Source organism: Scyliorhinus canicula, chromosome 1 (assembly GCF_902713615.1).
Source record: "Scyliorhinus canicula chromosome 1, sScyCan1.1, whole genome shotgun sequence".
Taxonomy (NCBI): Eukaryota; Metazoa; Chordata; class Chondrichthyes; order Carcharhiniformes; family Scyliorhinidae; genus Scyliorhinus; species Scyliorhinus canicula.
In genome coordinates, this window is record NC_052146.1 from 299,738,145 (window position 1) to 299,764,476 (window position 26,332).

Here is a 26,332-nt window from a genome sequence, read left to right on the forward strand (position 1 = left end):
AGAGTGGCACTTGGGCTGCTACAGTTAATCCCAGCAACCTCTGGGTCAGGAGAAGGGAATCAGCCAGGACTCTGCTCCTGGAGACCCTTGCTGGCTCCGGGAATGCGTCATCTTCACCACTCCCTCGCGCGAGCTCACATCAAACCTCAGGGCTGCCATTTGCCCAGGAAAAACAATGTGGCGGGGTAGAGACCTGGGGCTGTTTTAGCACATTGGGCTAAATCGCTGGCTATGAAAGCAGACCAAGGCAGGCCAGCAGCACGGTTCAATTCCCGTACCAGCCTTCCTGAACAGGCGCCGGAATGTGGCGACTAGGGGCTTTTCACAGAAACTTCATTTGAAGCCCACTCGTGACAATAAGCGATTTTCATTTTGGAGTAGTTTCTGGAACGTGGAGGATTGTGGGTAGCCTCGTCGCCATTATTGACTGACTGCTCTGATGATTATCATGTTGAGTGATCAATGGTGGGAGCAGAGGGGGGGAATGGGGTAGTTACAGGTGGGAGGCCAGGTGACAAACCCTCCCAGAGTAGAGCCCACAGTTTGCAACCCAAGCTGGGAAGGTAGCTTGAGGAACGCTAAGTGACCGGGTTTGGTTGTGATGCCCATCTCAGTCAAGTGGGCTTCACGAGACACATTGTGAAAAGGAACCTTGGGCGGAATACTCCGCAAGGCCCGACGCCGTCGTGAAACCTGGAGAGGTTCACGACGGCGTCGGAAGCCTCTCCCGGCCCCCTATTCTCCTCTACCCGGGGGGATAGGCAGGCTGTACCGGGAAGCTCGGCGGCCGGGCCTTGTCCCTGGCTTCAAGGCCCGGCACGCCAAGAATCACGCCGCGGCGGAGCCTAATGACGTCAGCCGCGCATGTGCGGGTTGGACAGCTCAAACCCGCGCATGCGCGGTTGCAGTCTTTCCCCTCAGCTGCCCTGCAAGATGTGGCGGCTTGATCTTGCGGGGCGGCGGAGGGGAAAGAATGCGTCCCCTTGAGACGCCGGCCCGACGATCGGTGGGCACCGATCGCGGGTCAGTCCCCTCCCGAGCACGGCCGTGGTGCTCGATCCCCGATCCACCCCCCCCTAGGCCCCACACTTACCTGGCGCGCCATGTTCACGACGGCAGCGACCAGGTGTGGTTGCCGCCGTCGTGAACAGGTCGGGAACAGCAGGCTGCTCGGCCCATCCGGGTCGGAGAATCAGCGGCCGCCGTGAAAAACAGCGGCCCGCGTTTCTCCGAGTGGCGTGTCGGAAAACCGGACACGCCATTTTGGGGGGTGGGGGGGAATAGAGGGAGGTGCGGGAGCGTACCTCCCGCTATTCTCCCACCCATCGTGGTTGCGGAGAATCGCGGCCCTTGTGTGGCTATGGCAACAGATAACAGTGGGATCAAGCCGGGGATAAGACCCATCCTGGTCAGGAAGGTGGAGGAATTATTTTGAATGAAACCCACAGAACCGTGCCACCAACAAGCCTTCATCTGAGTTCAGGGCTGAAAAGGCACTTTGTCTATCGGTGTGGACAGACCTGACTGTCTCTCAGACCTGGCCATTTAGAAAACTAACATTTCCACTTTCTGGGATTGAATCTGTCTGTTTTCTCTCTCTGATCTCAAGGTCAGCAGGGTGGCCTTGTAAGCCCAGAGCGAAAGATGGGTTGACCTTCTAAGACGGAGATGAGGCAAAACTATTTCTCTCCGAGGGTGGTGTGTCTCTGGAACTCTCTTCCTGGAAAGACGGCGGTAGTAGAGTCTTTGAATATTTTTAAGGCAGAGGTAGATAGATTCTTGGTCAACAAGGGGGCGATAGGTTACCAGGGGGTAGACAGGATGCAGATTTGAGGTTATAATCAGGTCAGCCATGATTTTGTTAAATGGTGGAGCAGGTTGGAGAGGCTAAATGGCCCACTCTTGCTCCTTTCTCACTATGTTCATGTGCAAGATAAGCATGTGCCACAGGTTTCATTTTTCAATAGCTAAACAAGTAAGGTGAACAATGAGCACACACACACGCCACATACACACACTCCACACTCCACACAATACACACAAATTCCACACAATACACATAAACACACGGCACACACAAAATACGCCACACAATACACAAAACACACTACACACACAACACATGCCACACACTACACGCACACCACACAATACACACATGCCACACAATACACATAGACACATGCCTCACACATGCATGCGCCATACAAAACCTACACCACACAGTACACAACACACCACATACAAAACACACACAACACATGCCACACAATACACATACACATGCATGACATACACAACATATGCCACACATACACCACATGGGGCAGCACGGTAGCACAAGTGGCTTCACAGCGCCAGGGTCCCAGTTTCGATTCCCCGCTGGATCACTGTGCGGAGTCTATACGTTCTCCCCGTGTCTGTGTGGGTTTCCTCCGGGTGCTCCGGTTTCCTCTCACAGTCCAAAGACGTGCAGGTTAGGTGGATTGGCCATGTTAAATTGCCCTTAGTGACCAAAAAGGTTAGGAGGGGTTATTGGGTTACGGGGATAGGGTGGAAGTGAGGGCTTAAGTGGGTCGGTGCAGACTCGATGGGCCAAATGGCCTCCTTCTGCACTGTATGTTCTATACCAGGGGTGTCAAACTCAAATACACCGTGGGCCAAAATTAAAAAATCGGGACAAGTCGAAGGCCGGACTGGTTCATTGTTTTTTTGCAAAACTTATTGAAATGAACTTATTGAACCTGGAACTAATAAAGCTTAGGTTATTGCCTATAAAAACAACATTAACTATTAAATAAATAAAAAAATTAGTTGCATTTATTTCTTATTGCTTTATCTGGAGCTTTTCCAGAGTAATTTCTAATGAAAATATTTTTCCACAGGCCAACACTTTGTGATTCACACTATACCTGAATAAACTCGGCATCAGCCATATCATACGCCATAGGCGCTTCAATTGCTGGGGCCAGCTTTAATAGTAATTAGATATTATTAGGGCAGCACGGTGGCCTAGTGGTTAGCACAACCGCCTCACGGCGCTGAGGTCCCAGGTTCGATCCCGGCTCTGGGTCACTGTCCGTGTGGAGTTTGCACATTCTCCCCGTGTCTGCGTGGGTTTCGCCCCCACAACCCAAAAATGTGCAGAGTAGGTGGATTGGCCACGCTAAATTGCCCCTTAATTGGAAAAAATAATTGGCTAATCTAAATTTTTTTTAAAAATTAAAATTTAAAAAAAAAAGTAATTAGATATTATCTCGCGGGCCAAAGATAATTCCACCGCGGGCCGGATTTGGCCCGGGGGCCTTGAGTTTGACATATATGTTCTATACAAAACACACACCACACAATACACACACACAACACACGTCACACAATACACATACTCCACACACGCCACATAATACACATACATACACACACGCCACATAATACACATACACACCATACAATACACACACACAACACACACCACATAATACACATACATACACACACACCATACAATACACATGTGCCACACAATACACAAGGCAATAACATTTAGACAGTTTCATGGTGAGTTACAACAGTAAATGTTGCAAACCTGCAGCATGTCGGTGAAGAGAGAAACAAAGGTAACATTTCAAGCCTGTCGGACTCTGCTTTAAAACTAAAGGAAGGTAGAAATATAATAGTCCCTCTCGCCACAGAGGCTGCCAAACCTGCTGAGCTTTTGCAGCATTTGTTCTGGATCCCCAGGGTGGGCAGCGTTTAATGGGTGAGTTACCTCACTGAAAGTGGAACTTCCTTTTTGCAGGTGTGGCAGCCAATTGTGCCTCAGCTCTTGCACAGATGTCAGCGGCGTCGTGTGTCCAGGATGAGAAGGAGGAGAAAGCGGTTCCTGAGACCACTGACCCCATAGCTCAAGGTACTGAGAACCCGCGCAATCCAGCAACTCCCGGAGGCCATTCACTCCCTCCATCCTGTTCTGTCATTCAAACAGGTCTTTGCTGACCTGCGACCTGGCTCCGAATACCAGCCTCTGCCACATATCTCAGAGCAGTTGAGTCATTTACAGCACAGAAGGAGGCCATTTGGCCCATCGAGTCCATGCTGAGTCACCATGGAGCAATCCAGATAATCCCATTCCCTGTCCTATCCCCAAATTACCAGGTACACAAAGGGATGGTCAAATATTTGCAGCAGTGAAATGGAGTATTTGGATGGAAAGGTTCATGCCAGACTCCCTGTTCCACATGAGACTCCCCCCACCCCCAACCCGCTCCACCTATTCCCTACTCCCTTTGTCGAATCAAGTTCTATCAAATTAACAATTGACCCAGCATTAATTGCCATTGGCAGAAGAGAGTCCCAAACTTCTCCCAGTCTTTGTGCATGGAGATATTCCCAGTTACACTCATAGAATCCAACAGTGCAGAAGGAGGCCGTTCGGCCCATTGAGTCTGTACCGACTCTCTGAAGGAGCACCCTACCTAGGCCAACCGCCCGCCCTATTCAGGTAACCCCACCTAACCTGCTCATCCCTGGCCACCAAGGGACAATGTACGTCATGGCCAATCCAACTAACTGCACAGATCTTTGGTCTGTGGGAAGAAACCGGAGCGCCCGGAGGAAACCCCCACTGCCCTCAATAGATGAACCCGGGTGCCTAGCGCTGTGAGGCAGCAGTGCTAACTTCTGTGCCGCACTTTGAAAACTTTGATCAGGTTGCTCCTAAATTCCAGGGAGTACAGCGCTTGTTAATGTGACCTCTCCTCAGAATTTAAGCTTTGGAGTCCGGGTGTCATGCCAGTGAATCAATGTTACTCTCTCTCCTAGGCTAATATATCCTTCCTAAAGTGTGGGGCCCAGGACTGCTGACAGTGACTTCAGGTCTGGTCAACCTGGGCTTTGTACAGTTTAAACACCACTTCAACCCCCTTGTATTTAAGTCCTCTGGAGATTAAAAACAACTTTCCACTTGCTTTATTGATTGTTTTTTGTACTTGGCCACAATATTTTTATGATCTGTGTACACAGACATCCAAGTCTCTATGGACCTCCACTGTTTCTATCTTCTCCCCCTCTTTAGAAAATATCTTGTCCTTACCATTTTAAGCTCCGAGTGGATGACCCTGCATTTGCCGACAGGGGAGCTAGCACGGGGTATTTGAGAACATTTACGTTATTGGCCTGGCCCTCGGGTGGTTCCGCCATGAATCCCGAGTTACTGATGTTGACGAACGTTGATTGATTTTGTTTCTGTGTCCCCGCAGTGAAGCAGAAAGTGGAACAGAAGCTGGAGCAGATTGGGAGGCCGCAGGGGGTTCAGCTCCACACGGCCCATGTCCTCTGCATGGACGCCATCCTCAGTGTGGGCCTGGAGATGGGCAGTCACAATGCAGACTGCTGGCAACACGTCTTCAGGTAGGACCATTGCCTCGAACCCAACCACCCCCCCCCCCCCTCCCCCCACATGTTCCTATTAGAGGAAGCAGGATTCTTGGGAATCCATTGGGAAAAGGTGGTGAAGGGTCAGTACCCAGTGTGTAGGAATAAGGTTAAAAAAAAAGTAGTGGAATCTTTCTCTGCCATCCCAAAGGGAGAAACGTTGCAGATTCGGAAAGTGGGGCCCACAGTGACCTAAACACCAAAGAAAGGAATTCCCTCCCCCGACCCTTATGGGGACTGCCATTGGCCACTCCTTCCTGTTCACTATATATAAAATGGTTCATGGGTGGGAGGGGGAAGGACCAGAGCCTTGGGCCCAGTTGGTTCTTCTCCCTTACATACCAGTGTCTGCCACTTCCTGGGGTCATCATGCAGACGATGGTGGTAGGACAGGGGGTCCCACAGTAACAGCCCAGAGCACACCTCCTCCCCACCGGGCGGTTCCACCAATGGAGGGGGAGGGTCTTGTCACCATCTCCTCATCCTCCAGTTGGCCCCCAAGGAACATAATGTGCTAAAGGCTCCAGTTTGGCCGGAGCCTTCCTTCCGATCGTCAGGGAGTCACAAAATTCAATTCATAAAAGAGCTGGAATTGAAAGATAATCTCAGAAATGACACCAGATGGCAGCATGGTGGCGCAGTGGTTAGCACTACTGCTTCACTGCGCCGAGGTCCCAGGTTCGATCCCAGCTCTGGGTCACTGTCCGTGTGGAGTTTGCACATTCTCCCCGTGTTTGCGTGGGTTTCGCCCCCACAACACAAAGATGTACAGAGTAGGTGGATTGGCCACGCTACATTGCCCCTTAATTGGAAAAAATGAATTGGGTATTCTGAATTTATAAAAAAAAAGAAATGGCACCATGAATCTGTCATCGATCGTCATGAACCTTCTGGAAAGGAAATCTGTTGTTCCTCTTAACTTCCCTCAGGAATGGCCGAGTGAAACCATTCAGTTCAAAGGAATTGGGGATTATCCACAGATCCAAAAAAAATGGGACCTGCATCCAAATGTCAGAAGAGTCAAGTCTAAAATAACAAGTTTTGTACTAGTGATTATGTAACAGGGGAATGGGCTAAAATAGTCCCTGTGTCTCTCCAGAGTGTGTGAATACATCAGCACGTTGGAGCACAGTCACTTCAGTGACGGAGGCTCGCAGCCTCCCATCACCATCACCCAGGCACAGCAGGCCTCAGGCTCCCTACAGCCTGCCGACGTATCTCTCAACTCCAGCAGCAACCTGAGCCACGTGCTGGACACCAACATCAGCAAGCCCGTCATCCAGTCCATCACCATACAGGAGCTGATCAAGGAGAACTGCAAGGGGAAGGCATTTGACTTCCGAGGTGGAGGTGTGCTGAGCGGGAGTAATGCAGCCAGGGCTGTCTGCACCCTCTCCACAATGGCTGACAAGTAAGTAAAGAGCCTAAAACTCTAGGCCTTATGCACCGGATAGAGTGAGGTCAATGGCCTGATCCTTCTAGATATTGCTGTGGGAAAGGCTAAGCAAATGCCTAAGATAACAATAAATATGGGTGAAACCAGAACTAGGGACCATAAATATATAAGATACTGGATCCGTAGATCTAGGCGCAACGGGCGAATCGCATGAGAGCCCCAGATTGGGCTCTGTGCTGAGTGCAGAGCCGATCACGAGTCACCTGACTCGCTCCGCCCGGCACAACCTGGATTTCTCCCTGGCTGGGCGAGATCCAGATCTGAATATTTAAATGGGCCTGAGGCTCATTTAAATACCTGACGCTGGATTTACCTGGTAACTCGGGACTCAACGGCTGCGCCTGCGAGACGTCGCCAGGGCGCTATTTAGTACAAATGTGGACCAGGCAAAATGGCACCTGTGGGGTTTTGGGGGGGGGGTTCTCTCAGGCCATTGGAGACCCCCAGGTTGCTGGGGACAGGGCAGGGGTAATACCCTGTCACTCCCCCGGCACCCGGACACCCTGCCAGTGCCACCCTGGCATCTCGATGCAGCAGAACTGGAAGGTCACGCTGGTTTGAGCAGCCAGAAGATCTCGTCCAAAACTTGGGTGTGAAAATTACCAACAAAATCAGAATGGGACAGACTCTATCACGCAAACTTCCCTGAAGTGCAATTGCTATGGGCCAGGGCTTAGATACTTCAAGATGTATTGTGAAGTTCACCTGACCTATTACTTCCATGGTGAATTTGGCTGGGATGAGCATAAGAACCTTCACTTCAACTGTGATTCATCAGACTTCTTGGGTGCTTTTATCAAAACCAAGTTTATTCTCAGAATGTAGTTAACATATTTGAAACAGTTGTCTAGAATTTGTTACCTACTAAGAACATGAAAAACACACAACAGTTACATTAATCTATGTATACAACTCTTAATGAATCCCCCCTTAGCTGTTCCAATTCAATAACAAAATCCAATAAACCAAAACCCCTTTCAAGGGCGTGGCCCAGCACACTGTATTCTCACTTGAATGGGACTGGTCCTTTCCCTGAGATCCAGCCTCCAACCTGCAGATTCAAAACTCCTTCTGGAAAGCAATCTATCTTTAAAGTTACCACGGCAGTTTGCCGCACTCAATGTGCTCTCAGTTCACTGGAAGCAGCTTCAAAATAAAAACAGAGAAAACAGGGAAACACTGCTTCTCTTCTGCAGTCAAAAACCAACAAACCGAAACTGAAACCCAAACACTGAACCCCCTCTCACCTGACAGCCACAGCCCAGCTCCACCCACAAATGACATCACTGAAACCATGCTATGAGCCATGTGATAAGAAAAAACCTTTCTTAAAGAGACGCTCACATGACACAATACATATTCATTTATTCTCTTTTGTACTTTTTTCTTAATTTTCTTCTTTCTCCACCCTTCTCCTTTTCCCCACTCCCCTTCTCGTGCAGGTTATTTGAAGATGCTGCTGTGAAACTGAATCTTAACGCTCTGGTGGGATTTCTCAATCAACTGCAGAAAGCTTCACAGGCTCAGCTCTTTGACTCCATTACTGAGACTGTGGACTACTCACTAGCGATGCCAGGTAACATTTAGCAGCTCCAATAACCCGCCCGATGTTTTCTGTAGTCAGGCCGCTGGGTTACTCGACATTATTGTAGAGTCCAGCATGGATTTGGGGGAAACTGTCAGTATCGGCCCTTGTAAGCTCCATAGGGATTGCTAAGTGTAAAAAGATCAAAGTCTATTATTCATCTTCTGTCTGATTAGTCACATAAATCAACAATACTGACGAATACAAGGGATCAATCTCGATTGATGAGTCTAACAGAATTGGATGTAAGGGGTGGAATTTAACGGAGAGGTTGCATTAGAAAGGGTGCAGAGGAGATTCACCAGGATGTTGCCTGGGCTGAAGGGATTCAGCTATGAAGAGAGGCTGGTTAGGCTGGGGTTGTTTTCCTTGGAGCAGAGAAGACTGAGGTGGGGATCTGATTGAGGCGTTCACAATTATGAGGGATATAGATAGGGTGGATAGGAAGAAATATTTCCACTTAGCAGAGGAGTCAATAAACAGGGAGCAAAGAGTTAAGGCAAGGGGTAGGAGGTTTAGAGGGGATGTGAGGAAAAACCTTTTCACCCTGAGGGTGGGGGGAATCTGGAACTCGCTGCCTGGAAGGGTGGTGGGGGGGAACTCTCACAACATTTAAGAAGCATTTAGCTGAGCATTTGAAAAGCACACAAGGCAATGGACCAAATGCTAGAAATGTGATTAGAATAGAAAGGTGCTCGATGGCTGGTGCACACATGATGGGCCGAAGGGCCTCTTTCTGTGTTGTGAAATTCTAGGACTCTATGGGATGACGGGGGTCTTGCCCACCAGTTGGAGAGCAAGTGAGACCTCCGCATCACCTTTCTTCGGAAAGAACCCCACTGAATGAAATGTCATTCAAGCACTTGATTGGCCAGTGGTGGGCTTCCTCGGGATCAAGGACCCCGTGAGAGAGAAGTCCCGCCTACCAAGAGCTGCTGGCTAATCAGAGGCCACCAACTCTTTAATGCTCAGCAATAATAATAGTGACTGTGGCTGGTGCCAGTACTACACCCACCTGAGACTCGGACAGTTAAAGGACCCAGGCACAGGTGAGTGATGCCAGGAAGTGGGCAATGGAGTGAGGGTTGTAGGCCGGAGGAGAAGAGGGAAGGGGGTGGGGTGGCAGTAAGGCAAGGGGATTGGCTGTCAGTGGGCTCCCCTTTCCAATGCCAGGCCCCTCAATCAGGCACTGACTGCCTTTGAACCCCATGGAAGCCCATTAGCAATCCTGATAAGGTTTACTTTGAGACTTCAATTGAAGCCCTGTCTGCCCTCTCAGATGAGTGCAAAGAAATACCTTGAAGAAGAGCAGGAGGGTTTTCAGAGAAAGCAATGGAGTCAGTAGCTAGGGAACAGAGTTTGTCGTGGGGACTGAAGACGATGGCTTCAATGTTCACTATATTAAATTGGATGACATTTCTGCTCATCTGTACGTTGGATAAGTAGTCTGATAGCCTACAACGACGGAGGAGTCAAGAGAGGAGCTGGTACTTAGAATCCATGGAACCTCGACCATGCACAAGGAGGCCATTTGGCCCATTGAGTCTGCACCAGCCCTCTGAAAGAGCATCCTACCTAGGGGGAAGATATTGCAAGTGATTCTCTGGCTCCGATTAGATAGATAAGAATGGAACTGGGTGAGAGTAGTCCCAACCAGCTGGGTGACAGTGAGGAGGCGTTGGGGGAGGGTGGTGTGGCCAAGTCTATCTAAGGTCCCGACAGGTTAAGAAGGACAAGGAGGGAGAGTTTCCCTTTGTCACGTTCATGCAGGATGTCATTTGTGACTTTGTTAACAGCTGTTTAATGAGGTTTTAACCCTTTTCTGCTTTGACTCACAGGGGAGGCCCGATCCACCCATGACCGGCGGAGTGCTCTACACCTCTTCCGCCTCGGTGATGTCATGCTACGAATTGTACGCAGCAGATCTTGTCCCCTCTTACACCTGATGAAGACCTGGAGTGTGGTGGGCCCTCACTTAGCAGAGGTAGTTTTTCAATTCCGCTTTTTGACATCCACTATCGGATGTGGGCGTCACTGGTACGACCAGCATCCCTCGTGTTGTACTGAGGCAGTGCTGCACGGTTGGAGGTGCCGTCTTTTGGACGGGATATTAACCTGTCTGCTCCCTCGGGTAGACATACGAGCAGGAGGATTCTCTCCAGTGTCCTGCCCAATATTGGTCTTCATGTGACTGAACAGGTCCACTCTCCTGTGGATCTTTGGGCACGGTGTCGTGGGGCGGGGGAGGGGTGGGTGGCGCAGGGCGCAGCATGTCCCCGGAGTGCAGGATTTGCCTCCTTTCTTTTCCTTCTCCACCGCCATCCTGCGTCATCATGAAGACGTTGTGACTCAAAGCCCATTGCAGCTCGATGGACAGGTTTCCGCCATCTTGGACAATACGGTGCCAAGCTCCTCCCAGTTCTGAAGGCCATCGACCCGAAACGTGAACTCAGCTTCCCTCCACGGGCACTGCATGGCATGCTGAGTGTTTCCAGGATTATTTGTTTTGTATTGGGGGGGTACAAGGGGAATGTGGGAAAATCCTGAATGAGCTGGAATCTCAGGTGAATATTTTTCGTAATGTGTTTTTCTCCCCCTCTTGTTTCTCCACAGTTATTGCATCTAAATTGAAGTTTTTATTTTTGCACAGGCTGCCTGTCACAAGGAGAGACACGTTTCCCAGAAAGCTGTCTCCTTCATCCACGATATTCTGACTGAGGTTCTAACGGACTGGAATGAGCTGCCCTATTTTCACTTCAATGAGGCTCTTTTCCGACCATTTGAGCACATCATGCAGTTGGAACTGTGTGATGAAGATGTGCAGGATCAGGTAGGAGCCAGTGTGAGGTGGAATCCAGCCATTTCCCATCCTTATTCCAGCCCGTGACCAGTAGGTTACGGCTGATTGATCCCCGGGCCTGTGGTGGCTCTCGGTTACCATGACAGCCAGGCCTGTCGCTGAGTGACTCCCAGACTTCTGCCTACGGTGGCTGCATTGCGCACTCCCCCGCCGGCAAATTGAAGGAGTAGAATAAAACCCAGCGGGGTGGCACCTACCCACTCACTCCCCACCTGTCTGAGAATTTAAATGGAGGGGCAGCCCGCCTGCCTTTGGGCCGACTGCAAACTGTAAATGGACAATTTAACAGGGATCTAAGGGCCTCGGCCTGGCCCCGCTGGTATTTCACCTGTGACAGGGGATGTCCATGCCATGTGAGATGAAATGAAAAAATGAAAATCGCTTATTGTCACAAGTAGGCTTCAAATGAAGCTACTGTGAAAAGCCCCTAGTCGCCACATTCCGGCACCTGTTCGGGGAGGCTGGTACGGGAATTGAACCGTGCTGCTGGCCTGCCTTGGCCTGCTTTAAAAGTCAGCGATTTAGCCCTGTGCTAAACCAGCCCCTAAAGGAAGCCCAGAAGCTTTAGCTGCACGGGCTGGTGTTGGGCAACTGGGGGAACCTCCTTTGGAGGCACCCTGGGCCCACCGGAGGTACACCCACCAGTCCATCTCCCTCCCATCCCCACCTTTAGCCTCCCCTTGGGCCTCTTGAACTCAGCCTCCGCCCCCTCCCTCCATTCCTCTCACTGAGACCACCGATCCTGGACTTGGGTGAGTCCTTCAGCATGATGCAACTCACTGCAGTGCCAGTAGTGGCCACCGTACCCAGCTGGCACTGCTGGGACTGCAGAGCTGCCACCTATCCTATTGGCTGGCAGCGTTCCAAGGTGGGATCCCCTCCCAGGATAGTCTCGCCTCAAAGCCATTAACACGGCTCCCTGTGGTAAATTGCTGTGAGGGAACGAGGGTGGGCTTTGTGGTATTTTCACAGTAACTTCATTGCAGTGTTAATGTAGGTCTACTTGTGACACTAATAAAGATTATTATTATTATAGCAGGGTTGTGGGGGGGGGGGGGTCATGACACCTGTGAAATTCAGCCACTAGGTCAGTTCTGATGACCCCTGTTTACGGTAACATTAGGTTGTTAGTTATGGTGACTCCTCAGCTACTGCCAGTGATGACCCTGAGGCTCTGTTTGCAGTGTTTCCTGGGCCTCTGCCATTGATGGAGTACTGTTCTAGTTGTATGTAGCTGGCCACTGAGATAGCAGTGAGAGTGTGACTGCGGTAATTATCTGTCAGGTCTGGCTGTACCTCAATCCAAGTTATTTCAATCCTTACTCTTTGATAATTTGGAATTGTGTGTGTAGTTTTAATTACCCTCTCCTCAACAACTGATGCAGCTAAGACTGTTCAGACAAGGGGATTTGATCCTCGGAGTATTACAGAGAGTTTGTTGGTGCGATGGTCTGAAACTGGGAGTAACCCCACCTCGGCCGATGTGCCACTCCCCAGCAGCATCTTTCAGCCAGTAGGCAGCCAGTAGCCTGCCCTCAGGAGCTGCTGGCCAATCACAGGGTTGGCAAGCCAGCAGGCTCAACAGCTCCGCCAGGAGCAGTGGCCACTGCCGGGACTGCGCCTGGAGGTTGAGGACACCGTGGAAGGACACCATCCTCGTAATCGATCGGTGGAGTCTGAGCAGACCCTGCTTAGGGAGGTTTGGGATGAGGGAGGACTTGTGAGGGGAGTTGGGGAGGTGACATGGCAGCAACATTGTCACGGGACGGGCGGGGGGCGGAACTGCCCCACCACGGACGATAGAGTGCTGGATTAGGAAGGCCCTCTGCCGGATTAGGAAAGCCATCTACCCCAGGCCCTCAGTTTCACCTGGCAGTCTCCCTCCCGCAGCAGAAAGACAAATTTGAAATGAGGCACTTATTTGGCCAACCAAATGAAAGGGCAGTTTTCCACCTTACCCCCCTCCCCCCATCAGCTGGTAAAATGGCATGGTGGCGGGAAGATGATAGACACACTCCCCTTCCTTCCCTCACCGTTTTATGCGCCCCCCCCCAACCCAGTCTCATTGCAAAGAGAAAGCAACTTCCTGTAGCTCGATATCCATGTGTGAACCCTCTTCTCCGCCACTCCAACATCTGGTACAACTTCTATTATCGCCCTGTCACATCCCTCTTTGCCTTTGGAATCCTCTTTAAGATCATTCTTTTTGTTCCAGCCCCACTTCAATGCTGCCTTCCTGCTCAATCAGCCTTCACGATCCACTAGGTCAGTAGATGATGATCAATGTAGAGGGAGTGGGTTGGAGGGGGTCTCCCAATTGAGAACTTCAAAACTGGGATTAATGTGTCTTCGACAGGCCAGGGTATTAAGTGTTGCGAAATCAAGGCAGGTAATTGGAAGTAAGACCCAATTGAATGACCAAACGAGCTTGAGGGGCAGAATTTCTGTTTCCATTTCACTATATGTTTCCTTTCTCTGTTCCTCTCCTCTCTGGAGAGACGCACATGGTGACTGCTGCTGGCGGGGTCTCGGGGAGGTCAACTGCAAATGTCAAAAGTAAAACGGGTGGATTTGGGTCGGGTAAGACTGACAGGCTTACCGAGTGGAGGCGGGTAGATCGCGTTGAGTGGCAGGATGGGCTCGAGGGGCTGAATGGCCTCCTCCAGCTCCAATACTCTTAAATGTAAGTGTCTGGGAGGGTGGAGAAAGGCGGAGCGGGGGAGGTTGTGGAGAACCCGTAGTGACGGTCGGTGTGAACAGACATTGCTGCCTTCCCTGCTCTTTAGGTGATCACGTCGATCGGGGAGTTGGTGGAGGTCTGCTCACCACAGATCCAGTCTGGTTGGCGGCCACTCTTCAGCGCACTGAAGACGGTGCACAGTAACAAGAGTGACGTGAAGGAATATCTGGTCGGTGACTATTCTATGGGTGAGTAAAGTAATGGAGACTCTCTCTGCCTGCCACCAATAGTCCATTACAGCAGCCCAACTGGGTCATCAACATAGCACTGCCTCATTATATTGGAGCTCACGCCAGTAATGAGAATATTTAACAATCGCTGTTCTGTGTTTAAAAGTCCCATTGTGTGGCTCACAGTTATCGCTCGATGATACTGCTAATCCCATTATTCTAAAGTTACAGTTGTGATGTTCCCATTCAGTGGCTCACATCTATACCATTAGCCCAGTTATACACCTCCAATTGCTGCCATAACGTTCCCAGTAGTTGTCACTCCTTTCAGAACAGTTCAGACAACAGAGTGTTGTTATTTCACGCCTGTCACTGCTCTGTCCCCGTCACAAACTCCACTCCCTCGCCACTGGCTCCATTCCTCTCCCTCGCCACTGGCTCCATTCCTCTCCTTGGTGTCTGTCTGAGACTGAACACAGGCCGTTTGCAACCTTAGAGCCTTATTTTTTTTAAAATTTAGAGTACCCAATTATTTTTTTTTGCAATTAAGGGGTAATTTAGTGTGGCCATTCCACCTAGCCTGCACATCTTTGGGTTGTGGGGGTGAAACCCACATAGACATGGGGAGAATGTGCAAACTCCACACGGACAGTGATCCAGAGCTGGGATTCGAACCCCTTAGAGCCTTATTTGACCTCAAGATGAGCATCCAAGCACATATCTGGGCCTGTTTCTATCTCGTAACATTGCCCTGCTGCCAAAACCCTCATTCATGCCCTTGCGGCCTCTCGACTTGACTATTCTGTCAGGTCTCCCCACATGCTACCTTCTGTAAACCTAATCTCCTCCAGCCCCCTCAAACCTCCCGAGATCCCTGCGCATCACCAATCCTGATCTCTTGCACATTCCCATCTTCTAATTCCTCCACCATTGGCAGCCTTGGCCAAGCTCAGGAATCCCTTCCATAAACCTCACCTTCCTCTGTAAGATGCTCCTTCAAACCCTGTCTCTTTGGTCACATCTGTGTGAGGGTTTCATTCCGTGGCTCAGTGACAAGTTTTGTCGGATAACACGCTCTTGTGAAATGTTTAGGAATGTTTTACTGCATTTACGGCACTATAGGAATAAAAGTTATTGTGAAAGGTTTTCAGTTACAGCACCCTATCAAAGCCTCCCCCCTCCCATTCTCAATCTCTTCATTGTAATTTGATTGTAACATCCCTCCTGTTATCGGACCTCATTCATGCCTGTCGCCCATGGTCAATTGGTCGTACTCTTGCCTGTAAATCACAAAGTTTAAGCTGTTTGTCCAGTGCCCCCCCCCTCACCCCGGTGCCTTAGCCATTATTTATCCCTCAATCAAGGCAGATTATTTGTTCACTATCACATTGCTGTTTGTGGGAGCTTGCTGTGCACAAATTAGCTGCTGCTTTTCGGACATTGCAGCAGTGACTACACTTTGAAAGTACTTCACTGGCTACAAAGTGCTTTGGGACATCCGGTGGTTGTGGAAGACGCTATATAAATGCAAGGCTTTCTTACATTTAAACCACTGCCTCTCTGATACTCTTACAGCCGTTAGAAGGAATACAGCCTTATTGTAACATTCCCTCCACCCTGATGCTTACCGTTATACCGTACCTGCTCACTCCCATCATAACGTGGTCAGTTATAACACTGTATAGTACATTTGTTTCCAATCTAAGATTCCCTCAACTATAAGACTGCCTGATTGCTGTTGTTAATGGACTAATAAAGATGGTTAGCACTGCTGCCTCATAGCGCCAGGGACCCAGATTCAATTCCGGCCTTGAGTAACTGTGTGTGGAGTCTGCACGTTCTCCCCGTGTCTGCGTGGGTTTCCTCCGGGTGCTCCGTATTCCTCTCACAGTCCAAAGATGTGCGGGATAGGTGGGGTTACGGGGTGACGGGGGTAGGGTGTTCTTTCGGTGGGCCGGTGCCGACTCGATGGGCCGAATGACCTCCTTCTGCAGTGTAGGAATTCTATGATTCTTAACAGTCCTGGTGGACCTGAAACTACTGCATTTTTGTAAAAACAAACCAACCCATCTGATTCACCTATGACCTTTCAGGAAGGGAATCTGCCAGCAGAGTTGAAGCAGCTCTGGAACATAAAGGAGCTCATAATGGATGCACTAGCCTAGTTGCTACGTTACCGGAATGTGTCCAAACACCTGGAATAATGACCCAGGAGTTCAAACCCCAGCTTGTCAGCTGGGGAATGTAAATTCCATGAATTAAATCAATTTAGAATGGACAAAATGTCAGTAACCGTGACGATGACAACTACCTTCGATTGTTGTAAATAGCCATCTGGTTCACGAATGGAAGGAAATCTGCCGTCCTTACCCGGTCTGGCCTACATGTGACTCCCCGACCCACAGCAATGTGGTTGACTTTTAACCTCCCCTCAGAAAAGGACGAGCGAGCCGCTCAGTTCAGGGTCAATTAGGGCGGGGCAACAAGTTCTGGCCTTGCCAGTGACGCTAGGAACCAGGAAGAAATTGTAACGTGCACCGCGGTGACCAAATATCCAGTTACGGTGGGGCTGGATTGGTTGTAGATGGATTTGCTGTTCTGTGATCAGTCACTTTTTCTGTCGGCAGGGAAATCCCAGGCTCCGGTCTTTGACGTCTTTGAGGCCTTCCTCAACACGGATAACATTCAAGTCTTTGCCAATGCAGCCACTGACTACATAATGTGCCTTATGAAGTTTGTCAAGGGTTTGGGTAAGCTTGCTCTCACATCAAATTCAAACCTTGTCTGGTGTAATGATTTCAAAATCTACAGCATAGCAACAGGCCATTTGGTCCAACTCGCCTGTGCCAGTGTTTATGATAGACATGAGCCTCCACCTCTATTGTACCTTGCCCTACCCCTGTATCCTTAATTTCTCCCTCAGCTGCCCAGCCAAGCAAATCGACTTAACCCCACCCTGTGGCAGCAAGTTCCATATTCCAACTATGCACTGGTGAAGACGTTTCTCCCGTATTCCTTTTTGGATTTGTTACAGACTATCCTATTGTTATGGCCCCTGGTTTTGGGCGCCCCGCACAGGTGGAAACATCGTCTCTATGTTCACTCCTCCAAGCTCTACCCAATTTAGAGATCACTTTTAATCTCCTTTAATGTCCCCGCTTATTCCCGCTTACTTGGTAGTTATAGGCTAAACTTTAAACCCTTAACGTATCAAAACAGCCCAGGGTACTTTACAAGAGAGAAAGAAATGTTGCAGGTGGGCTGCAGAAGGGAAAGAGGGGTCTCGCTGTCAAGGACGGGTTTGAATTTGGATGGTACAATTAAATTCCTCAGTGCCCCGTGTTAAGCCAATCCCCAGCCAGCTGCTGAAGTCTGAAGCTAGACAGTAATATTTTTCCTGCTAATAGATTTATTTACAGAATACAGCATCACATACATGTGCTTCCTCTCTACTACCTCCATATCCCAGCAGTCTCTCTTTATAAGTGCTCGAGGTACTTCAACAATGCTCTTCTCCTGTCCACCTTAAACATATATTTAGCATATCATTCTTGCAGTGGCTTTGTGTCCTGAATGCGAGAGTCGCCGAACCATGCAGACCAACATCAGTCACTGGGATGTGCTGAGTTTATTGCCGGCATCTCGAGGTGGGTGCTCGCCGCTCCTGTGAATGGAGATGAGGAGAACGTGGCCAGGATGCCCTCTCCAGACTTTCATCACCCAGTGGCCCCTGCAGGAAAATGTGGGCAAGTTCCGGCAAGAGCGTGCAACATCTAATTGACATTCACCATTCAGTCACAGGCCTGTGGCCAAGATGGGTTGAAGCGGTATTACAAAGACTTGTCGGCGACCCCAGAATGATGCAGAATCGTACATACCCTAGGTGCCAAATTCAATCTGGGTTTGCTAAATCTCAGAGGGTTACAATTGTTCTTATTCACCCACAGGCAAGGAAGAGGAACATTACTCTTGACCCCAATTCCTCTCCCGTGACTCTTACTGGAATTGTGTAAGTGTGTGACCTCCACTGAGGGTAGGGTCCACACACACCCAGCCAATCTCCCCCCCCCCCCCCCCCCCCCCCCCCAAGACTCACACCCATAAATCCCAATCAACCTCGTCTCCCCCCGCCCTCAGCTCGGGTCCAAACATGCGACACCATGTCACAGCATTACCAGTCAGTAAGATCCAGTGGTCATTGTACAACATTGAGGCATTGGGCCATTTAGTACTTCTACAAAAGTTGCCCAGAGGGTCCTGATGGCTCACACTGAACAGGGAGATCACAAACCTGATCCGTGAGTAATCGGAATAAGGCGTCCAATCCCGATTGCAATTGTGTGACTCCCCATTGATGGTGTTGCATAAATGAAGAAGAAAAATGGGTCTGTTCAGTCTTCAAACTGATGCCCCCTGAGTTAGGAGTGGCCATCTGGGTATTGTAGACACTTGAGTCTGAATTTTCACGGAGATGGGACAATTCCCGGTACCACAAGCCCAACCCGAGGAAAAGGTGCCCTGGAATTTTAGATTTTCAGTCTGGGTGGGGTCATCAGAAAATTAACATCGTCGCGGGCAACCCCGAGAACAGTTCTGAGTCTGCCGATTATGAAGGTGGGCTGGGTGGTGGGTCTGCCTCAGATCATCGGCGCTGTGTCGAAGCAATGAAGAAAACAATAAACCCCAAACATCCCCCCGCACACCCCCATGCTGGTCCATAGCAATGCCACCTCATATCCATACCAACCACCATGACCCCTCATACTCCCCATGTCACTCTACCTCCTTTCATAGCCCCTGTGCCAACATATGCCAACCATCCCCCCCCCCCCCCCCCCCACCACCCTCTTCCTGATCAACTACCATCCCAACTCACCCAGTATCCACCACGGCCAATGCTCAGGACCCATGCTGAGATTAAATAAAGCTCTTAGGTATCTTGATTAATTCATTATTTCAAAAACCTCTTTGCTACATTTAACTGCCAATATCCCTTACAAAATGGAGCATTGGAATCATAGTACCACTTCGAAGAGTTTGTAACCACTATCAATCTGTGATCTGCCAGGCATCCAGTCTGATAATGAACGGTTGTGAAATCAATTATATAATCATAATAATGTAATATAACAGACAGTATGAGAAAGCAAGCAAGAATTTTTTTAACACATATTTTGTAAATATTTAAAAGGCAGGAGTGTCAAATGCCTTGAAAACTTGACAGCTCCTTTTGGCAGTTCCAGTGAGCTTAAGCACTTTTTACACACATACATGTCTACTTTTAATAATCCCAAAGGGTGCCTAGCCTCTCCTAGAGAGCCCTTGTCTTGTTTGGACACCCCACCAGCGAAAATCAGATCAGCCCGTGAGGTGGCGTGTTTGGTTGGGGGTCGGGCCTTTCTGATCCGGCCTCTGTAGCCAATTTTGTAACGACGCAGAGGCTCTGCGCCTCCATGAAAATTCAGACCTTGGTGATGGTGCAGAGGGCGACCCAAGGACAGAGTTAACGCCTTCAGGAAAACTGCGGGAAAGACATTGAGGAAAGAAGCTAAGTGTTTCAATTGATTATGAGTGACTGAAGTTAATTGTTTATTTTACCTTTTGAAGGTGATGAGGATTGTAAAGAAATAGGGGATTGCTTACCGGGTCTGGAATCCAGTTCCACAGATTTGTGCCTGCCCGCCCTCGATTACCTCAGGAAGTGTTCACAGGTAAAGACTGTTCCCACATTGTCCCTACGGCGACACGGTCAGTTCGGGTCAGATTGAAGTGATGGCCCCTGAGATTCTTTGATGGTTCTGCCAGGAATACCCTGCCAGGAACAAAACCTTTGAACATTCCTCACAGGGCAAATGGCGACCAGGGAAAAGGATTGTTCAAACGGGAAAACCCACTCTGGGAGCCTCGGTAAGGACCCAGAGGTGGTCAGTGAACACCCTTGGAGTGCCTCTCCCTCTCTCAACTTTCAATCTCCAATCTTGGCACCAAACCTTCCTGTGTGTTCTGTTTACTCAGACCCTGAGACTTTGGGCTGACGCTACACCCAGTCCAACTCAATGACTACTTCCCACATCTGTCTGTCACTCTGCACTCGGTGCCCACTCCCCACTCGACCCTCGAGGCTACATTTATTCCAGGATAAAATGTCAGCCTTGCCTCAGTGGGAAGCACTGATATCACCGAAGGAAAAGGTTGTGGATTTGAGTCCCGCACCCGAGACTTGAGCACATTATCCAGGCCGACATTCGAATGTCCGACTGTGGGCAATGGGACAATGGAGTGTTATCTCTCAGATGTTGAGGTTAAACATATTAACCCGTGCCTCTGTCTTTATGCGGATGTAAAAGATCCCAAGCCACTAATTCAAGGGAAAGCATGCTCCTAGCGTCCTGACCAACATTTATCCTCCGCCACACGCTACACAAAACAAATTGGTCATTTACTTAGTTCTGGGATCTTACAGTGCTGAAGGAGGCCATTTGGCCCATCGGGTCTGCACCGACCCTCTGAACCAGCCCACTACCTAGGCCCACTCACCCACCCTATCCCCGTAACCCAACCTAACCCGCACATCTTTGGACTTGTGGGAGGAAACCGGAGCACCCGGAGGAAACCCGCGCACGCACGGGGAGAACGTGCAGACTCCGCACAGACAGTGACCCAAGGTCGGAATCGACCCGAGACCCTGGCGCTGTGAGGTAGCAGTGCTAGCCACTGTGCCACCATGCCACTCCTCGCTGTGTACAACTCGACTGCCTAAATTACAACAGCAGTTACGCTTCAGAAATAATTCATTGGTTGTGATGTGCTGACCCTGAGGATGTGACGGGCGCTGTTTAAACGTGGGTCGTTTCTTTTCAACGGTCCCGTCTCTGGGACTTTCTAAGGAAGCCCCTTAATCATTGTAAATGGAGAAAACTGGGGGGGGTTGTCACATTAATGGTTGTTTACAAACAGATCTCGCTTGGGAACTAAGTTGTGAGTCCAGTCAGACTGTAAACGTGGACATCTTTACCCTGGAGAGTAAATTACCCGCATAAGAACAGAAATCAGTGAGGCGTTGGGAATGGGGGCACAGGAACAGGAGGCCATTCAGCTCCTCAAACCTGTTCTGTCATTCAGTGACACCATTTGCTGATGTGCTCTTCATCATTAACCCGCCTTGTTTCCTATCCTGAGATATCCTTGTCCGATTTTTAAAACAAATCCGTTGAGCTTGGTTTGAAAACCTTTTGCTTGACCCCCTCGGCCTTGGTAGCTTGTTTATGGGAGGGTCCCAGACTACACTCTTTGTGTAAGGAGAGCTCCCTGTGACATTTCCCTGCGTCGTTGGTTATTTGTGCATTTGATTACTCTCCTCAGTTACTTGCCAAAATCTACAAGATGCCTTCGAAGCCGATTTTCCACGGGGCACAGCTCACCAGCTTGCCAATTAGAGGATCAGAGAGGTCGATGAGCAGTGAGGATGGGATTGAGTCGGTCCTCAATGAGTTCGACGACGACACGGGTAAACGGAATGCTTGACTTCCTTTTTGACATTTTGGATTTAAATAAACCTCTACACGTCGTTTCTCGGAAGCAGCAACTTTATGTCCGGGATCACTGAATCACACAAAGTGGCCATTCTACCCATGACTCCCATGCTAGCTCTCTGGCTAAACTATCCAATTTGAGCCACTCCGCCTGCTCTTTCCCCATAGCTCTGAAGTGTTCTTCCCTCCTTGTGATATGGAAGCATGAGGCAGTGCTGCCAGATTATAACAATGCCTCTCCTCATGTCACCTCTGCTAAAGCATGATCTCCCCAGTATCCTGCCCAATGTTAATTCCTCAACCAACCTCATAGAAAATCTGGTCATTATCACAGTGCGGTTGGTGGGAGCTTGCTGTGCACTTTAAAAGCCCTGCAGCCAGGAAAGGTGCTATACAAATGTATGTCCGGGGAGCACGGCGACACAGTGGTTAGCACTGCTGCCTCACGCCGCTGAGGACCCGGGTTCGATCCCGGCCCTGGGTCACTGTCCGTGTGGGGTTTGCACATTCTCCCCGTGTCTGTATGGGTTTTGCCCCCACAACCCAAAGATGTGCAGGGTAGGTGGATTGGCCATTGCTAAATTGCCCCTTAATTGGAAAAAAAAATGAATTAGGTACTCTAAATTTGTTTTTCAAAAATACAAATGTATGTCTTTCCTGTTAGTGACCCAAATAAAGTTCCTGTTTCATTTTCGGGCCATTTCAATCTGTTAATGTTAGATAGAGACAGTCAGAATCTCCCCCAATAATGTCTGGTTCCATTAACGGTGGCTTGAACAATGGTAGAAGGAAGTCACATTTGAGAGTGCCAAGCAGTGGTCAACAAAAACAAGCGGTTATAAATCTGAAGTGATTAAAATGTCTTTCCTGTTTTCTGTGTTATTAAGTTTTCTGAGATCTGTTAGTTTTGCCTGCTCTGAGATTCTTTCTCCCAGGGGAATTAACTGGTGCTCCACCTACAGGGTTGATTCAAGTCTGGATTCTTCTACTGGAGCAGCTCACCACAGCTATTTCCAACTGTCCACGGCAGCACCAACCTCCTACACTGGAACTCTTGTTTGAATTGCTGCGGGAAGTCACTAAAGTACCAGGTAATAAGGGTGAGATATACACAGTTTCCCTGCTGTAACCTTCCACCCTCTCCCTCCCACGCTTACTCTCAACTTGCCCCTCTCTCTCTGTCCACCGGCCTCCCCTCCACCTGCCCCACTCTCTCTCCCAACCTCTCTCTCTCTCGCTTTCTGTACCAGCTCCCTCTAAACCACCCTCCGCTCTTTCTCAACTTTGCCCTCTCTCCCAACCTGCTCCTCTCTCTCTCGCGCTTTCTGCACCAGCTCCCTCTAAACCATCCTCCGCTCTTTCTCAACTTTGCCCTCTCTCTCGCTCTCCACCTGCCCCTGCTATCTCCACCAGCACCCTCTCTTGCCATTTGCCCCCTGAAAATGAAATGAAAATGAAATGAAATGAAAATGAAATGAAAATCGCTTATTGTCACGAGTAGGCTTCAATGAAGTTACTGTGAAAAGCCCCTAGTCGCCACATTCCGGCGCCTGTCCGGGGAGGCTGGTACGGGAATCGAACCGTGCTGCTGGCCTGCTTGGTCTGCGTTAAAAGCCAGCAATTTAGCCTTGTGAGCTAAACCAGCCCCTCTCTCTCCACCAGCGCCCTCTCTCACCATCTCTCTTCTCCCTCCTCTCCCTACACCGGATTCCTCTCCTTTGCCGACACCCAAGTCTCTCTTCTCCCCTCAGCCCGTTTTCTCCTCTAAATCTTTGATCCACCTCCACCTTTCTGCCACTTTGACCTGACTCACGTCCCTGCACCTACCTCCCCAGTACACACATCCAGTCCCTTCACTTCCCCTTGCTAGCTCCACCGTCCCTCCCTTTAACCTTCACCCTCTTTCCCTTCAACTCCCCTTTCATCTGCTCTCTCTTCCTTCATCTGTCCATCCCTTACCTAACCTTTCATCAGCTGCCAATTCCTGTCCCTTCTCCCTGCCACATCTCTCTATCCCTCCCGCCTGGGAACTTCAAAACAAAAATAATAGGAGCAGGAGTGGAACACACGGCCCATCGAGTCTGCTCCTGCATTCAAAACGATCCTGGCTCATCTTGGGATTCAACTCCACTTTCCCGCCCTCTCCCCGTATCCCTCAATTCCCTGAGAAACCGAACATCTGTCTTTCCCAGCCTTAAATATATCCGGCGACGGAGCATCCACAAACCTCTGGGGTGGAGAATTCCAAAGATTCACAACCCTTTGAGTGAAGCAATTTCTCCTCAGCTCAGTCCGAAATGATCGGCCCCCTTTACCCCGAGACTGTGTCCCCGTGTTTTAGATTCCCCGACCAAAGAACAAAGAACAAAGAAAAGTACAGCACAGGAACAGGCCCTTCGGCCCTCCAGTGGAAGCAATCTCTCAGGGTAGATACAGGAAAGATATTTCCCCTGACCAGCGGGTTTAGAACCAGAATAAGGGGCAGACCATTTCAGAATGAGATGAGGACGAATTTCTACACTCAGAGGTTGGTGAACCTTCCGAATTCTCTACCCCAGTGAGCTGTGGGGGCTCACTCATTGGGTATGGTCAAGACTGAAATCGCTAGATTTCTGGATATTAAAGATTTCAAGGGCTATGAAATGAAAAATGAAATGAAAATCGCTTATTGTCGCAAGTAGGCTTCAAATGAAGTTACTGTGAAAAGCCCCTAGTCGCCACATTCCGGCGCCTGTTCGGGGAGGCTGTTACGGGAATTGAACCGTGCTGCTGGCCTGCCTTGGTCTGCTTTCAAAGCCAGCGATTTAGCCCTGTGCTATGGGGAAAGTGCGGGAAAATCGCATTGAGATAGAAAACCAGACATGATCTAATTGAATGGCGGAGCAGGCTTGAGGGGCAGAATGGCCTACGCCTGTTCCTATATTGAGTGCCGGCCCTGCCCAGTCTCTTCAGAATCTTGTTTGGTTCATGTATTGGCTCCTCTATCTCCCTTGCCCCTCTCCACACTCCACTTTTCTCTGCTGCTGACTACCTCTCCCTCTCATTGAAATTACAGCTTTCTGGGCAGGTTGTACGGCAACCTCAAAATAAACATATTCTGAAAGGAGGCGGTGACTTGGGTTCTCAATGTCCCATACAGTGGTTTGTTGTTGTAACCTTCACATAATCTCACAATCACCAAGATCACATTTTCCATCATCTTCTTTAACGTGGTATAATTTGGTGTTTTTGATGCTGCAGCGTAAGATTGTGTAAATGGTGTATTGAATTCAGTAAATTCACTGCAGAAATAATGCATGAAAAGAGATTTGAAACCACTCATGTCTGAAGTAGTTTGATAGATGTTTTAGCAGAGTCCTGAGGTCCCATATTCCCATTTATGACCTTGACCACTGCTCAACTCTGCTTCCTGCGGTGCGAGTCAAATTTAGTAAGGCTTTGGGCCTAGGTGTGCCACAAAGCTACTTATTCATTTTGCCCTAATTTGAAAACCAAATGAAAGATCTTTCTTTATCTTCTGTAGGACCTGGATTTGGGATTTTTGCTGTTACCCACCTCCTCCTTCCAGTGATGTCCCTGTGGCTTCAACGTAACCATGGGGACCAATCGTACTGGGAGATGGCTGCTGCTAATTTCAAGCATGCTATTGGTCTGTCCTCGGAGCTGGTGATGGAGCATATTCACTGCTTCATCCAATCAGGTAGGCACTTACAGGTGGAACAAGCCTTACACTGGGAGGTAAAGTTATAGATGCCAGCCAACCAGTAATGCTTGCAAATTGTTGTGGTTATTCTGACAGCGATGTGCGCAGCAATTAACTTCCCCAGTGACTCTGTGGGTAGAGTCACTGCATATTTTGGAAAGTTCAGGGTTCAAGTTCCTGAGCTGACCTCAAAGGATGGGCAATTGTGCTACAACTGGTTAGGGCACTCTTGGGAGGGGGCAAATGAATTCATGTCCATGTGCCTGGAAGCTATCCAATAGGCTCCCTGTATGTCTCCAAACAGTAGCAATGGATAGGGGTGGTTTCATCTGTGGCTCAGTCACTGGCACACTTGCCTCTAGGTCAGAAAGTTCAAATCCCACTTGAGAGATAATGCAAAACTGGACTGACGATTTAGTGAACTGAGGGGGTGCTGCTTTGTGGTGGAGATGTTAAACCAAGGCCCTGTCAGGGGAGCTGTTAAAGATCCCAAAGATTCTGAAGAGGAACAGATGGGGTACTACCAAGTGCCCTGGTCAAAAATTATCCTCAGCAATGTGGCAGCTTGCTGTGCACAAATTGGCTGGTGTGCGTCTGACAGTGACAGCGGAAGTTTTCTGGCTCAATGGGTAGTTATCCCTGCCCTCTAAGCCAAATGCTCTGGGTTCAAATCCCACTCCAGCTGGTTGACCTTGAATATACAATTCATGACATGGTCCATCAGGATGATTATCAGCTCCGTAATCCTTCCAACACATCCCCACCATTCCCCAAAGGGAGAAACGTGTGTGGGTGTGGAGATATGATAGCACTTCAGAAAAATCTCATTTGGCTGCAAAGCACTTTGGGATGT

At 49.4% G+C, this 26,332-nt stretch overlaps 1 protein-coding gene across 1 annotated transcript in view; it reads left to right on the forward strand.

Moving 5' to 3' along the window:
* Nucleotides 1–26,332, forward strand: part of arfgef3 (ARFGEF family member 3) — a 178,175-nt gene that overhangs the window by 133,100 nt on the left and 18,743 nt on the right. The window contains 12 exon segments of the mRNA XM_038816316.1: nucleotides 3,800–3,910; nucleotides 5,259–5,409; nucleotides 6,533–6,844; nucleotides 8,332–8,465; nucleotides 10,313–10,458; nucleotides 11,125–11,304; nucleotides 14,121–14,262; nucleotides 16,872–16,994; nucleotides 19,852–19,955; nucleotides 21,607–21,751; nucleotides 22,739–22,867; nucleotides 25,300–25,476. Of these exon segments, the coding sequence (XP_038672244.1) occupies nucleotides 3,800–3,910; nucleotides 5,259–5,409; nucleotides 6,533–6,844; nucleotides 8,332–8,465; nucleotides 10,313–10,458; nucleotides 11,125–11,304; nucleotides 14,121–14,262; nucleotides 16,872–16,994; nucleotides 19,852–19,955; nucleotides 21,607–21,751; nucleotides 22,739–22,867; nucleotides 25,300–25,476 (1,854 nt within the window).